This window comes from Nothobranchius furzeri, chromosome 17 (assembly GCF_043380555.1).
Source record: "Nothobranchius furzeri strain GRZ-AD chromosome 17, NfurGRZ-RIMD1, whole genome shotgun sequence".
Lineage (NCBI taxonomy): Eukaryota > Metazoa > Chordata > Actinopteri > Cyprinodontiformes > Nothobranchiidae > Nothobranchius > Nothobranchius furzeri.
The window spans coordinates 21,265,567-21,280,034 of NC_091757.1; the positions used below are offsets into that span (position 1 = coordinate 21,265,567).

General features: G+C 43.4%; 1 protein-coding gene across 2 annotated transcripts in view; it reads right to left on the reverse strand.

Moving 5' to 3' along the window:
• ptar1 (protein prenyltransferase alpha subunit repeat containing 1) overlaps nt 1-14,051 on the reverse strand; it is a 55,370-nt gene extending 41,319 nt beyond the window's left edge. For both annotated transcript variants that reach the window (XM_015975045.3, XM_054734310.2), the window contains exons 1-2: nt 13,906-14,051; nt 6,336-6,505 (exon numbers count right to left, since the gene is read on the reverse strand). In XM_015975045.3, the coding sequence (XP_015830531.1) occupies nt 6,336-6,505; nt 13,906-13,991 (256 nt within the window). In that variant the 5' untranslated portion in view covers nt 13,992-14,051. The remainder of the gene's footprint in view (nt 1-6,335; nt 6,506-13,905) is intronic.
• Nucleotides 14,052-14,468: the final 417 nt, after the last annotated feature.

Here is a 14,468-nt window from a genome sequence, read left to right on the forward strand (position 1 = left end):
GTTGGACACAATTTCCTGCATGTGTAGCTCGGGGGTGACGATGGCTGAAGATATCGTGTTAGCGTTCACACTTGTTCAATTTTCAATTTTAATTCTGGTGCCTGTTAGCAGCTGAAACACATCCTCGCGTGCTTGTGGATATCATATATTGTATATGAAAACATGACTGTAGTAAGTAAAGGTTATCAGCTATAGGTTTGGTGTGCTCATAGGAAACGTGACAAAAGAACACAAAACACATTTCTCTTTATGGCCTATATTGTTGTCATCATCAATGTAACATGATTTACAGAATACATGTGACTAGGGCTGCAACTAATGATTATTTTCATAATCGATTAATCTGCCAATTATTTTTTTTCGATTAATCGATTAATCAGTTTGTTATTGTTTAGCTATTTAACCTATACAAATGATGAATACATTTCAGTTAAGAAAAAGAAAAACATAAGAGAATTGTGCAGTTGACTGCAATCTATTTTATTGCACATGAACAGTCAGCGGTGTAAAATGAGCTAAACAGTGCAAAATATCAGTCCAGAATAATTTTTTGGCATCAAAATATAAGAGGTAAATTCCATAAAACATAATGTAGAATCTAGAATAGAGTTTGTAAGTGGTATGCATTGCTGGGGTGTGAGTGTCTTGTTCCCCATGTAGTTGTCCATCGTTGCTTGTTTTTTTCTGCATGAGAAACACAAATAAGACTGAAATAAGTACACATATAAAATAAAGCAGCACACACACTACAACACTAAATCAATATTACATTATTTGAATTAATTAACAATGTACAGTGATCATTTATTTTGACAAAAATGTGTTGTGAGGCGTATTACAGCGTTAGAGAGTAAAACAGCCTTTTAATAGTAAAAAAATGACTTTTTCTGAAATTCTCCTGTATTTAAAAATTGAAAGCGTACAACTATGCCGCGTTATATTCACCTGGACACAGCTCGTCTGTATATTTTTCTCCGTGGAGCTGTTCTTTTTTGAATGAGGAACATAGTTATGGGTTTGTGCCGTTTTTCTCTTAACGAGAACATTCTTATAAACAGACGTGCTAAATTTGGCAAGCGCATGATACACAACACGGAGATTCACGATTGCATCTAGTCAATCAGAAGTAGAACACCATAGACTGACGCAGCAAAAAAAAAAAAAACATGTTTAACATCCACTATAACGAACTCAGCTCCCAAATTTGATCTGCGTTAGCTTGTTTATTTTCTGTTACTTACCGGGCTGGCTCTTCCTCTGCTGCATCAGCCCCCACATGTTTTCGTCTCAAATGTTCACTTAGGGACGTCGTGCTTCCGTGCCATGCTAGATGGTTTTTGCATATTTTGCAGGTCACCCATCTTTTCATGGCATCTAGAGTGAAGTGCTCCCATACTCGTGAAGCATTTGTCCAGGGTTTCTCTTCTGTATTGTCGCTTCTATTTTTCTTCCGTATTTCTTCTTGTTCCGCCATCTCTCAAAGCAAGATGAGCGTCAGTAACGTGACACGTCATGAAAACCGAGGGCACTTATTGGCTCGTTTCTTCTTCTACGGCTCCACTGGTAGATCAGTGGCTCATTACTGCCACACACTGGCGGCAAATTTAACAGATTGTAACCGATGTCAGATTGTGGTAAAAAATAGACTTTATGCGGTAAAATGTGATTATTAAACAACTAATCGATGACTAAAAAAGTTGTTAACTACTTTAATAATCGTTTATAATCGATTAAATCGATTAGTTGTTTCAGCTCTACATGTGACCAACTAACATTTCATGTTCTACCACCGGATGTTTGGATCAAAATGTGAACCAATCAGATCTGAGATCAGGTGAGAGCCAGGCGTTTCCCGTCATCCTCTAGGTTTTGCAGCCGGTGGAGAGCAACTGCAGCACCTTGCTCCAAAATCTGCAACTGCCTTGATCTCACGAGGTTATCGTCGCCTACGTAGGCATGACGTCAGAGCAAGTCGGCGTTAAGTCAGACACAAATCTAACCGGCATGCACTGCTCGCTGATCACCGGTGGTCTAATCTGCGCAGAACTGGCTCATCTCGAACACGGCCAATGGCTCGAGTACAGCAAAGCGGAGTTGGTGATGTACTGCGTTGTATGCCGGAAGTATGCAACGACAAAATCGAGTTGTTGAGGGAACAAACAAATTCAAACTTGAATACGTTATTATGTTTGTGAATGTGTACAAAATAAAGGTTTATGACATTTAAAACGGTTCAGTTGTTATTTTGACTTGTTTTGGCAGCTGACCAGCGGGGCCGGTAGATTCTTGGAGGGGCCGGTAAATATTCAGAGTTACCGGCCCGGCTGGCCGGTTGGTTTTGAAGTTAATGTCCACCCCTGATAAATGTCTAGGCAAACATTTTTCTCTCCTTCCTTTACTTTAACAACAGAACATGATTAGAAAATTGTTCAGTAGAGTGTAAAACAACATCTATCATCTAAATATATCCATGATTAAACTATAGTCGGTACCATTTAATGTATTTCATTAACATGTTTAGTAGGAGCTACTGGAAATGCTAATAACATAATTTCTATGCAAAAACATCATGGTGACATATTATGTACGGGTTAGCAATAATCCAGTTTAAATTATGTTCATAGTGGATTGCCGTATTCCTTCAGTTGGGCAGAGCAGACTGGAAGCAGCGACCTGACTGCAGTGGTTCTGCTCCGTAGCGCTGCAGACAGGTCATGAACAGGATGATGTGATGATGGGACTTCTGCTTGTAGAGTTTAGATGTTCAACCATCGTCTTTTTTCTGAACCCACTTGATCATGAGCATGCTGCCTGCTAGCATTAGCTAACCTGCTTGTAGTTACACTTTACAAACTCTGGACTGTTTCTGCATCTGTGTCTTTGCTGGTTTCTCTGTTGTCCTCCACAGCACCTACAGTAGCTCAGTGTGCCGGTAAAAGCATCTTCCTTACACAGTCATTACACATATGTACGTCTCTGTTCTGATCTGCTTCGGTCTGCTGCGTGCATTCACTGTTACATAAATGTTGCACAACACAAGGAATTGACGACGAAAAGCCCTAGTGCTGTGTCCCGTTTGTTTTAACTCTACTTCACAGCTGGAGAGGTAAGGCATAGCAGAGGGCTGCCTCTGTCGAAGGAGCACATCATCACCAGGGTCAGGAGACCTGAGAACCTGGATGGGTGAGGAAATGTGTGATTTCTGTTGTCCAACGGTGTGTGTGCGTTCGTCTACGGTTTGTTTGCATGTTCTGTTCTGTTGTTTCCTAAGTCTTCAGGGCTGGGAAAGACCAAGTGATGATTCCTGTAATAAAAAACACTGGCTAATGCGTGTGGTCTGCTCCTTAAACGCTCGTTTTAAATGGCCAACTAGAAGGGAAATCCATGCATGGTGTCCTCATAAAATATCAATGGTTTGTCATGACATGAGGTAATGGTTTTGAAAATCAACAAAAATAAAATGTGACACCCCTCGTTGGGTGAGGAAGGGTTAGTGTGGTTCTGGACCTGATCCACCCAGAGCTGTTTGAAAGGCTTAAATGTGCACAAGGTAATGGGGATGGCTGTTTGAAAGGCTTAAATGTGCACAAGGTAATGGGGGATGGTATTCAGGGACATGTGATGTTTTGGGTTGATGGTTGATTCACCATTGGTTATATTAAAGGTTCTTGGTGTAGAATTATGGTAGATGACATAATGCTAAAAGTAATGATAATGTGTGGTATTTTTAACTCATTCACTGCCAATGACGACTAAAGTCGCCATTTGCATTTTTTTTTACTGTTTGAGCATCGGAACGAGCCCCCGCGCTGAGAGAACAAACATCTCAGCCCTGAAGCCGATCTTCATCCGCATACGTCACAGATCACATGATCAGGAAGCAACACATCCATGTGTTTGGAGATCGTTTTGGGCTGTTCCTGTAAAAAAAAAGTGAGGCGCGAACCGGAAAAGCGTCTGCCGATCACAATTCGACAACGGATTATGAAAGAACGGATAACGCTGGAAACACGCGGCTTCTTCCTGATGTAAGAGGCGAGTCTCCTCTTTGTTTTGGTTGTTTTGGCATTGACATGTTAGCGCGCAACATTCTGTGACTCTTAAAAAACAGTAAAAACGGTGAGAAACGCTGGCAGCGAAGGCCGTTAGTGATCAGGAAACGGCTGGCAGTGAATGAGTTAATAAGGTGAACGATAAGTGTGATTAGTTTATGGGTTGATAACTCGTCCTATTTGAGGATGGTTAAATAAAGGAGGGCATGATTCATACTTACTTAAGAAATAAGAAACATTTCTGTAGGTAATGACTACTTAGAATTGATACAGAACTTACCGTGTTGTGGTTTAAATCAGAGGTTTTTGGGGAACTGATTTCAGAGTTGAACTGAAATACTGAATGGATGAAGAATGGGTTACTTGGTGACAATTATATTGCTGAAAAACTAAATTTCAGGAAATTGTGCACACATCGGTTCTCCATGGTACTAACCCTACTGACACGGCCTCAAATGTAAGGCTAATTTTCAAAATTAAGATTGGGAGACGCCATGAAAATTGATAAAACCCTGAGCTCCTAGACCCCTAAAGTGGACCTCTCTACAAATGCTTGGATTGAGGGGAACCGCGGAGGAGGCCTGGGTGCACATCCACGTTGCCAGAATGACAAAACTCATGCAGTTGCGTTTGGCCTAAAAAGATAATTGATAATATGATATCAACCTTAAATTACTGTACATTACTTGAGTATTCATTAAGCATAACACATCACAGCCCAATCGTTTTTTGTTATCAGGGCGAGTGCTGTCATCATCTAGGTAATGAAATATTCATTTTTCTGAGCACCCCCTGTAATGTGCTCACGGACCACCTGGTTGGGAGTCACTCGTGTAAACCAGGGAGTAGTACACCGAAAGGAGACCAACGGAGTTGGAGAAACTAAATTCAGCAGGTTGAGTAAGTCATCATTGTAAAAGGAAACCAAGTCAATGGGAGGGGTAGCAAAAAAAAAAAAACCCCCATAAAATCACTAATGCAAGAGAGAAAGTGGTCCAGATCTATACATTTCTAATTACCATAGGTAATAGTACAAACAGTCCGCCGTCCGGAACAGCAGATTAAATCCCACGTGTGACCTTTAACATTTGTTGGAGAGCCCATACACTACTGGAATCCAGACTATCCAGGCAGGAAACCAAGTCCCTGGTTGCCAACAACTACTATTGTCTGAATGGAAATAGAAATCAACAAGCAGAATAACACTGAGATAAAGAAGAGAGTTTTGCTAGAAAAGAGCCTTTACCCAATTTGGGAGGCCGGTAAACAGAAGCAACAACAGTGGGAATGGGTGTGCAGTGTATTTACTATTGTGTTGACATTGTTTTAATGTATTTCTGAGAGTTGTGAACACGGACAAATGTGTCCCTCATTCACCTCCACCTCTTCATGCCATCAGCACCTCTAAACTGAAGTCTCGTCTTTTCCGTCTACGAATAAAACGCTTGCACATATCTTCGTGCTTTTTCAGTCACAGGTGAATCAACGTTCATATTTTCAGGCCGTTTCCATGATGCGTTCTTCGGTCTGCTCTGGTCTGCTGCTAAATAGCCCTTTACACTTAGATGGGGCAAGTGCTGGTGACGAATTTACAGGAAGCGGTGTCCTGACCAATCGCAAGCTTGCAGTCTCAGTCACTTTCAACGGATAGTTAAAAATTTAGGCATGTCTCCGTCACCCTCTGCGAGCTCATCGGAGCGCTCTTGCGCCGACGCATAATGACGTTGGTTGTCTCCTTACCGACGCAGACGGAGAAGGAAGGGAAGGGTCGCAACACCACCACACGTACGCGAGTGACCACAGCAACGCCGCATGGAGAACAAACCTCCATCTCCAACCACATCGCAGGCTCAGTAGCCTGCACTCGCAAGCTCTACAAGTCACCAGCACACAACGTGCCGCAAAAAATAAAAGCAGTGTTATAGAAAAGTGTTTACTGTTTTACAGTACCAGTTTGATAACATTTTGGGGGGTATTTACTTGAAATTTCTGGTTTTTATTCATCATGCAACAAAAAAATTATCGTTAGATTAGTCTAATTAGTCATTAGAACAGCTGCGTATTCCATAAAATAATCACCCAAGTAATTCCATGCTGTTGTTTTTTTAAAACACAGAAACAGTCTCTTTACCCGTTTTCCCGAAAACAGGTAACAAAACGGTTTCTGTGTTTTAAAAAAAGAACGACAGCATGGAATTAGAACCACAACACAGCAAGAACACACCTAAGATAATCACCCAATTAATATTTTTAAAAATAATGGTTAACCCCCAGCAGTAGTACCTTCTCTGTCCAACCAGTGTTTGCGCTGGCGGTAGAGCAGCAGCTTGTTGTGGACGTAAGGCAGCAGAAACTTTACACACCAGCTCTCCACGCCCAGCTTGTTCTCCAGCAGCACAATGGGACTGCGGTTGTAGCGTGCCTCTGGGCACTGGATGAAGCCGATCTCATCACTGAGGAAGCAAATAAGCACAATCAGGGCTGGACACAGCATCGATATCATCATTAATGAACTGACCTGTATTGGAATGTTTACTATGTGAAGTGCCGTAAGACGCCTCTCGTCGTGATTTGGTGCTTTATAAATAAACTTGAATTAAGAATTGATGTAAAAATTTCCTTGTGTTCAGTCCTACTAAAACATTCAGTGGGAAAACAATGTTCTACTTTAATACCACCTTTGAGTGACTATCATTTTACGATGGACTCCATCAATCCTTTGAAACCATCGTTCGCTTGTAATTTCAATACATTTACAAAGTCTCTAGTATGAATGAATGAATGCCTTGAGTGGTTCTGTGTAGAAAATGCGTGACTGTTTTAGGAAGTAGAAAGCAGCCAGAGTAGCAGCAGGGACTGAAAACAGCAGGATTTGGAGTTCAACCCGGCCTTACCACTAGACACGTAAACAGCGAATACAGTAATATACGCACACAAATTGGCAGTAAGTGTTCCACTCAGCATGTCCTGCGATGTCACTAAATCACAGCGTTACTCTGCAGTTCACGAGATAACAAGCAAAGACAACAGCATGTATCCAAAAGAAAGGGCAGCTTTATTTGTGTAGCACATTTCAAATAAAACAGCAATTCAAAGTGCTTTACAGAAGCAAGAACAGTAAACCAAACAAAGAAATGTAGATATTCATTTCAGACTTAAAAACATAAAAGGCTTAGTCAAAAGGTTACCTGCAGCATACAAAACATGTATTCAAAGGCTGACGAAAACATGAAGGCTTTCAATTCTGATTTAAAAGTTTCTAAAGTTGGTTCTGACCCGGTTCTACCAGCTGACTGCTTCTCAGAGCCCTGCTGGGTGTAGATACTGGAAGGAAATCCAACATGTACTTTGGTCCCATGCCATTGAGCGATTTATAGACTAGAAGGAGCACTTTGAAGTCTATTCTGTAGTTTACAGCAAGTGTAGGGATTTAAGACGGTCTTTGTCTGTATTCTTCTGGAGTCTAGCTGAGCAGTAGCCTCCATCCTATCCTTCTTATTTCCAAAGACGATAAATTCAGTCTCGTCTTTGTTTAACTGAAGGAAACTTAATTGCATCCAGTCATAGGGCTGTCGCAATAATCGCAAGAACAATATATCGCGATATTAAGAAGCCCACCGCGCTGCATGACGTGCCACCGCAATTACCGCACTTGATTAAATCTCACGACAGCGCATGCTGAGAGGTAAAGTCCGCGCTGATCGAGGAGATAGTAGGGCACTTTTTTTTATTTCTGTTAGATGTTGCAGCCAAATTTGCATTTCAAAGTTAAACCTCCTGAATGTTGTTTTTAAGTTCAGTCAGAGAATGCCGTTACTGCCCTTTGATCTGCATTCAATAAAGTGTTAAAATGGCCATGTATTTTTTTCTAACATTTTTTAAATGTGTAAGCACAATGTTTCAAAGGAAATATTGCCATGAGTTTAGTAATTAACAAACAAATTTGCTAAGTACATAAATAAAAACGGGGTGCAATAATATCGCATATCGCAATATTGAGCTGCCCTGACTCACCGCAGGGGGAATTCCTCAATCGCGACAGCCCTATCCAGTCATCAACGTGCTCTAAGGCACTGACAGAGCTAGGTACATCTAGTGGGCCATTCCCATCTGTACCGGGTCGGCCCGGGCCGGGTAACGTAGGTTGTTTACATATCTGGGTGGCCTGGTATTTTTCCGGGCCAACCAAGGCTGACTCTAAGCCCTCTTCTCGAGGGGGTCTGCTTCAGGCCGACCAGGGCCAACACACCCACTGCTGACAGCAAATTCACACCTTCCATTAGAGCAAGCCTCTGATTGGTGGGTAGAATCAGCCCACATGGGCTTAAGGCAAGGATGTGTGGAATCAGCCGGGCCAGGCTGGGGCCGACTGGGGCTACGCGGCCCGGGCCGACCCGGTACAGATGGGAATGGCCCATAGGTGTCGTTTGCATAACTGTGGTAGGTGATGTTATTGAGTGTGTTTACATGGAGCCAGTAACCCTTTTAAAACCCAAATATTCACAATAACCCGGTTCCGCAGGTCCATGTAAACACCGCCAAAAACCCGGATATGCTCATAACCGGGTTTTTAAAAACCCGGTTACTACACCTGGGGTAACCCTTTTCTAACCCGAATGTTTGGTCGTGTAAACGCATATCGGGATATTCCCATCAAAGCGTGTGTTCTGTGCATGCTCTGTTCGCAAGGAATCTTGGTCTTTTGAGTAGCGAGCTAGCGTCTTGTATGCGCCAGAACACCGGAAGTAAACAACAAGTTGGGAACAACATGGCGAGTCGGCACAGCACCACACTTTTGGAGTGACGAGGAAACTAAAGCGCAAACAAACGCGGTCGCTATCTCTTCCGAACTGGGAAACATGTTGTTGTTTTCACGGATACCGGAACAAGAAGAACCGGAAATGATGTATATTGCGTCTGGACGTAGTCCATACATCCTGACGCTACCCCAACGTCCGCATTTAAATCGGGTTATGCAAGTTAGAGGTAACTCTTTCTATTTATGCTTGTAAACGGGTTATTCTGATCAACTCAGAAACCTGAATACCGACCTTAACCCGATCATAACCCGGATATTGGCTGCATGTAAACGTAGTCAATGTTTATGACCTGGCCCAGTGGGAGCATGTAGAGATTGAAAAGCAGTGGTCCAAGTATCGAGCCTTGGGGGACACCGCATGTCAGGGCAATATGCTTTGATTTGTGATCACCAATGGAAACAACATAACTCCTGTCTGTGAGGTATGATTGAAACCAACTGTAGACCGTGCCTGAAAGTCCCAACCTGTTCATTAGTCAAAAACAGGGATGTCCCGATACAACTTTTTCACTTCCGATTCCATATTGATATTGCAGCCTTCAGTACTGACTTACACCGATATCAATCTTATATGATATCAGCACAAATCATACATACTTTTACCTATACTGTAGCGTGAAATGTATGAAAGGCTTGATCAAGTGATATTACTCAATTGGAGAACAAGAGCCAATAACAGCAAGTATGAAAAAAATAATTTTTGTAACCACTGGTTGCAAAATTGTGAACATTAATGGGTTGCTTATATCGGAGATTTTTGATGCCGCCCAATATAATCCGATAGTGTTTTTGGGCCGATATCGAATTACTTTTGATATCGGTATCGGAACAGGCAGACTTTTTGAGCCGTTTCACGATCAAATCGGCCTCAAACAGTCTACAAGCATGCTTAAAACCTATGACTCCTGTCTGCAACTGACCAATGAAAACACACCTTTGGTACGCTGCAGCAGCAAGACTCCGCCTCTCTGAGCTTCGGTTCCAATTTATGTTAAAATTGCGGATCATTAAACACATGAGGCGACGGTGGCACAGGAGTTAAGTGCTCGCCCCATAATCGGAAGATTGCGGGTTCGAGCCCCGCTCAGTCTGTCGCTGTGTCCTTGGGCAAGACACTTAACCCACGTTGCCTGCTGGTGGTGGTCGGAGGGACCGGTGGCGCCAGTGCTCGGCAGCCTCGCCTCTGTCAGTGCGCCCCAGGGCAGCTGTGACTACATCGTAGTTCATCCCCACCAGTGTGTGAATGGGTGAATGACTGATTGTGTTGTAAAGCGCCTTGGGGGGTCCCAGGACTCTAGAAGGCGCTATATCAAATACAGGCCATTTACCATTTACACACTAGGGGTTGTATCAACTAGTCGACTTCACTGCTCAGTGCTTTTTATGCCCGTCATCGACTAGCCACTGTCACGTGATAATGACCGACAAGATGCAGTCCTCGGAAAAGACAGCAGGTGACGAGCCCCTGCGCGTTGGGAGGCAACGCGCTGTGCCAGAGCGTCGGTATCTGACGCCTGCCGTAAAACGGACATTTGACCGAATTGTGACCTTTACCCGCTTGCAAGATAACCTTCCCCTCACCCCCATCCTAACCTTAACCAGCTTGCGCATGCAAAGCTCTGAATGTTGACGTGCTCCAGACATCTGCGTCCTGAGCATGGCCACAGTAACATTATCAAATTAGGTGTCGCCACCTCAAACACTAATTTAAGACGCTATCGTTCATGTCGGCTCATTTCCTTTTATGTTTTCTGTCTTTTATTTGTGCCAGATGCGTTTCGCTGCTGTGGATCGGAGCGCATCACCTGTTTGGTTCTCTGGTGATTTCATCTCACCGGTGCGGCCGGCGAGCACTCCGCTGTTTTTGCGGTCGGTAGATCTTTTAGAACTGCAGTTCAAAGGTAAGTCATAAGGTGAATATATATGAACCCAGGTAGCAGTTTTTCTTTAGGACTGAGAGGAGATGCAGGAAGATAATAAACAGGCAGGACAGAAAAATAGTCAAATAAAAACAAGTTAGTTTTTGTACCTGCTGGTTGCAACAAACAGACACCATTGAAGGTAATCAGAAGTGAGGAACAGAAAATGAAACAATTATTTTAATGTTTAGAGCAGCAGGAACTCTGAGAGGCTGCAGGTGCATCAGTGAGTTTGCGGCCGCTGTTTCAGCTGCTTCAGGTGTATGACATCATCAACGACTAGTCGAAGTCGACTTGATTTTCATTACTTGACGGTCGACTTTGAAAAAATTAAGTCATGCAGCCCCTACTACACACCAGTTATTATTTCTGTTAACAGCCCAAGTTAAACGGGAGTTATACTAAAATAATGTGACTATCTTTTTACACCATCACATAAATGGTGAAAACATCTGTGAGAGCTGAGAGGCGATGAGCTCACGAACATAAAAAATAAAACACAAAAACATGAGATCCCTTTGCTGTTGGTGGAAATCTCACATTTTCAACTGATAAGGATGGTTCAGTAGCGTTTAGCTGCAGAGGGACATAGGAAGCTCCGCTCCGTGACAGCGGGTGTGAGCTGTCACGGAGCGGAGCTGCGGAGCAGAGACAGAATCACGGCAAAACTTGAGATATTTTAGACAGCGATCTGTGACAGATGGTTGCTTCTCTGTAGTTTAGTGGGTTCTTATTTATAAAGGAGAAGGATGAATGACCAGCAAACAGATGAGCTGTTTAGCTGGAAGACGGGAAAAGGAGACCTGCAGCCAGAGACTGACGCCAAAGCAAGGATTTTAAAAACGAAGTTTCCTCTTTGAAGAGGAGTTGGGTCATGAACTGATACTAAAAAGAGGTGTTGTTATTTTTTCAGCTTTGTTTTAGTCATCCATGCATTCATTACCTCCCGTCTAGATTATGCAAATGCAGTCCTGATTGGGATGAGTGACGCCTTGGGCAGAATACAGAAGGTTCTGTTTGTCTACAAGGCTTTGAACTGCCCTTCACCCTCTTACCTGGCCGACCTGCTGCATCTCTACACACCCACTCGTGCCCTTCGTTCCGCTGACCAGCTGCTGCTGATTGTTCTGAAGGTTCGTTAGACCTCGGGGTGAGCGTGCCTCCTCACACGCTGCCCCTCCATGTGCGTCAGGCACCTTCCCTCTGTAGGTTTTAGTCTGCCCTCCAACACACTACTTTAGCCTGGCTTTTCCCACAGGACTGTCCTCATACTTCAATGTGACGCTCCTCTATCAGCGGCAGCTTCTGTACTTTTTAGCTCACTAACGTTGCTCAGTTAGTTTTTACTTGTTTCTCTTATTTCTCATCACAGTGCTTGTTTTATAGATCGTTAACTTTGAATGTACTTTTATGTGTGTTTTATGTTTAGCTTTAGATTTTACTCCTATGCTGTCTTTGTTGTTGTGTGCGAGTCTTTGGCTCTCCTGTACAGCACTTTGGTTAGCTGCTATGCTATTTTTAAACGTGCTTTATAAATAAAAAGGTATGGTATGTATAGGGAGCCTAAGTCTCCTCCCTTTCCAGTCGGCTAATGGGTCCCCGGACGAACGAAAACATGAAAGCAAGTCAACGGGGCTAAAAACGCCATTTTCTAATCCGCTTTGCCTTACACCCTGGATCACACACATGTTGTACTGCAGTTTAAATGAAAAGTAATGATGGGTGTTTCGACCATGCCTGTCACGTACTTTGAGATTTATTAGCTTGTAAAAGTTTGTAATTAGCATGACTACAAACTAGAAATCGACATGTCCCATGTGTCGTCACTACATAATCTCCTCTCCACTAGCTAGCTGCTACTTACCACATGACCAGATTTATGGTGGTTCTTTCCTCCTGTGGGAAGTTTGCTGAACTTACAGCCCTTTTCCCTCAGTTTCCTCCATGTCTGGTTCGATGACGTCACTTTGGTGAAGATCATTTGTTGTGCTGGACTTATTTTCACACAAAACCTAAAATAAAGTTTCCCCCCGTTCGAAAATAAGCGCGTTCTTGGTATCAACATGTGTCTTTAAAATTCACAGACATCTTATGTGAAATCCATGGAACAAAACAAGCAGAATTAGAAAAAAGTGTTTAGCCCCGTTGACTTGCATTCATTTTTTCGTTCTTCCGGAGACCCGTGGTTCGGAAGTCGACTTAGGCTCCCTATGGTGGTCTGCGTAGTGACCTATGCTTCAGGGGGTGCACTCATGGCGCAGCATGTCTTGCTGGAGAGAGACATCGTGCAGTCTGCTTCACAGAAATCTTGCACCGTACCATGTGACACCTTTCTGGAGTTCCCACAGTGTGTCATCAACAATCACGTGAGACGGCCGGAAATCACACAGTGTGATCCAGGCATTAAAAGAGCCAGTTCATTTCAGTGAGCCGAGCCATAAGAGCCGGTTCTCCTAAGAGTTCCCAACACTACACTCACAGTACGACTTACACAGCAACCATCCCCACTAGAGACCACCGCTAGTGTACTGATTAAACGAGTGAACCACACCTTTAAATGATGATACATGGGTTAAACAAGATTTAATGCATCTACCATCACACATGTATCTAGAGAATGCTTAGCAGGGTTCTGGACCCTCTCCGTGCAAATCTTTTAAAACACAGCTCAGGTTCTAACATCTGGTTTTACTTTCAAACGTTTCCTGTGAAACTGGACCAGAACCTTCGCATCAGCGAGAAAGGGTCTAGAACTAGCAGCTGTATCCGGATAGAGGCCGTCCAAAGCTGCCAGAGCACCGTGATGGGCGGCCAACCACCAACTGCTAGAAAACCTACTGAAATGATTTGGTCCCATTAGCTAAACCTGAATTACGCAGCGTTATACCCGTGTCCACAACCCAGAATCAGTTTCACTAACACGTGGGTTATGTAGCAAAGACCACGAACATACATAAACACGTCGGTCGGCGTTTAAACGCTGCTGCAGCAGCTAGGAAAGGGTAACTTTCTAATCGCGTTTCCAGATAATAGTCCGAGCCGCAGATGATTTAGCGCCATGCTAACTCCGCAGAGGAGCGGGAGGTTAGCTGGGCCCACACTCAACAACACTCACATGCTCGGATGCCTTTTAAACGCGTTACTGATGTCTTTGACAACTCTCTGGACCAGGACGTCCACCTCCTCCTCCGACTCCGCCATTTTCTGTCACTGGTAGAGTCACGTGTGTGGACACTTAACTATTTCCGGCCCCAGCGTCCACAAAATCAGGTTTGTATTGTTTTTGAGACAGCGCCCTCTAAAGGATGTGTGTTTAGTTAAACACACATTCTTAAACACGCCTTTAAAGCCCCAGTGTGTAATATTTTACCTGTTTACTATAAATCCTACTTTCAGTTCACAAACTTGTCCCTTTTCACTAATATTTCTCACTAACATCAATTCTAAATATTCCTCTCAACTTGAAAGTATACATTTTTAAATACATAAACTGTGGTCGAGGCTCCATGGTCATCCACTGGGTGCGTCCAAATCCACGGGAAGGATGCGTATGAGTACGGGTCCTCGCCGGTCCTTGCTAGACCGCTAAAACCGGAAGTCAGCGGCTCTGAATTCGGACAGTACTAGCCTCGTTTTTATTCCCACCCCCAGGTCCAGTTGCTTAGCTACAGTGACGGC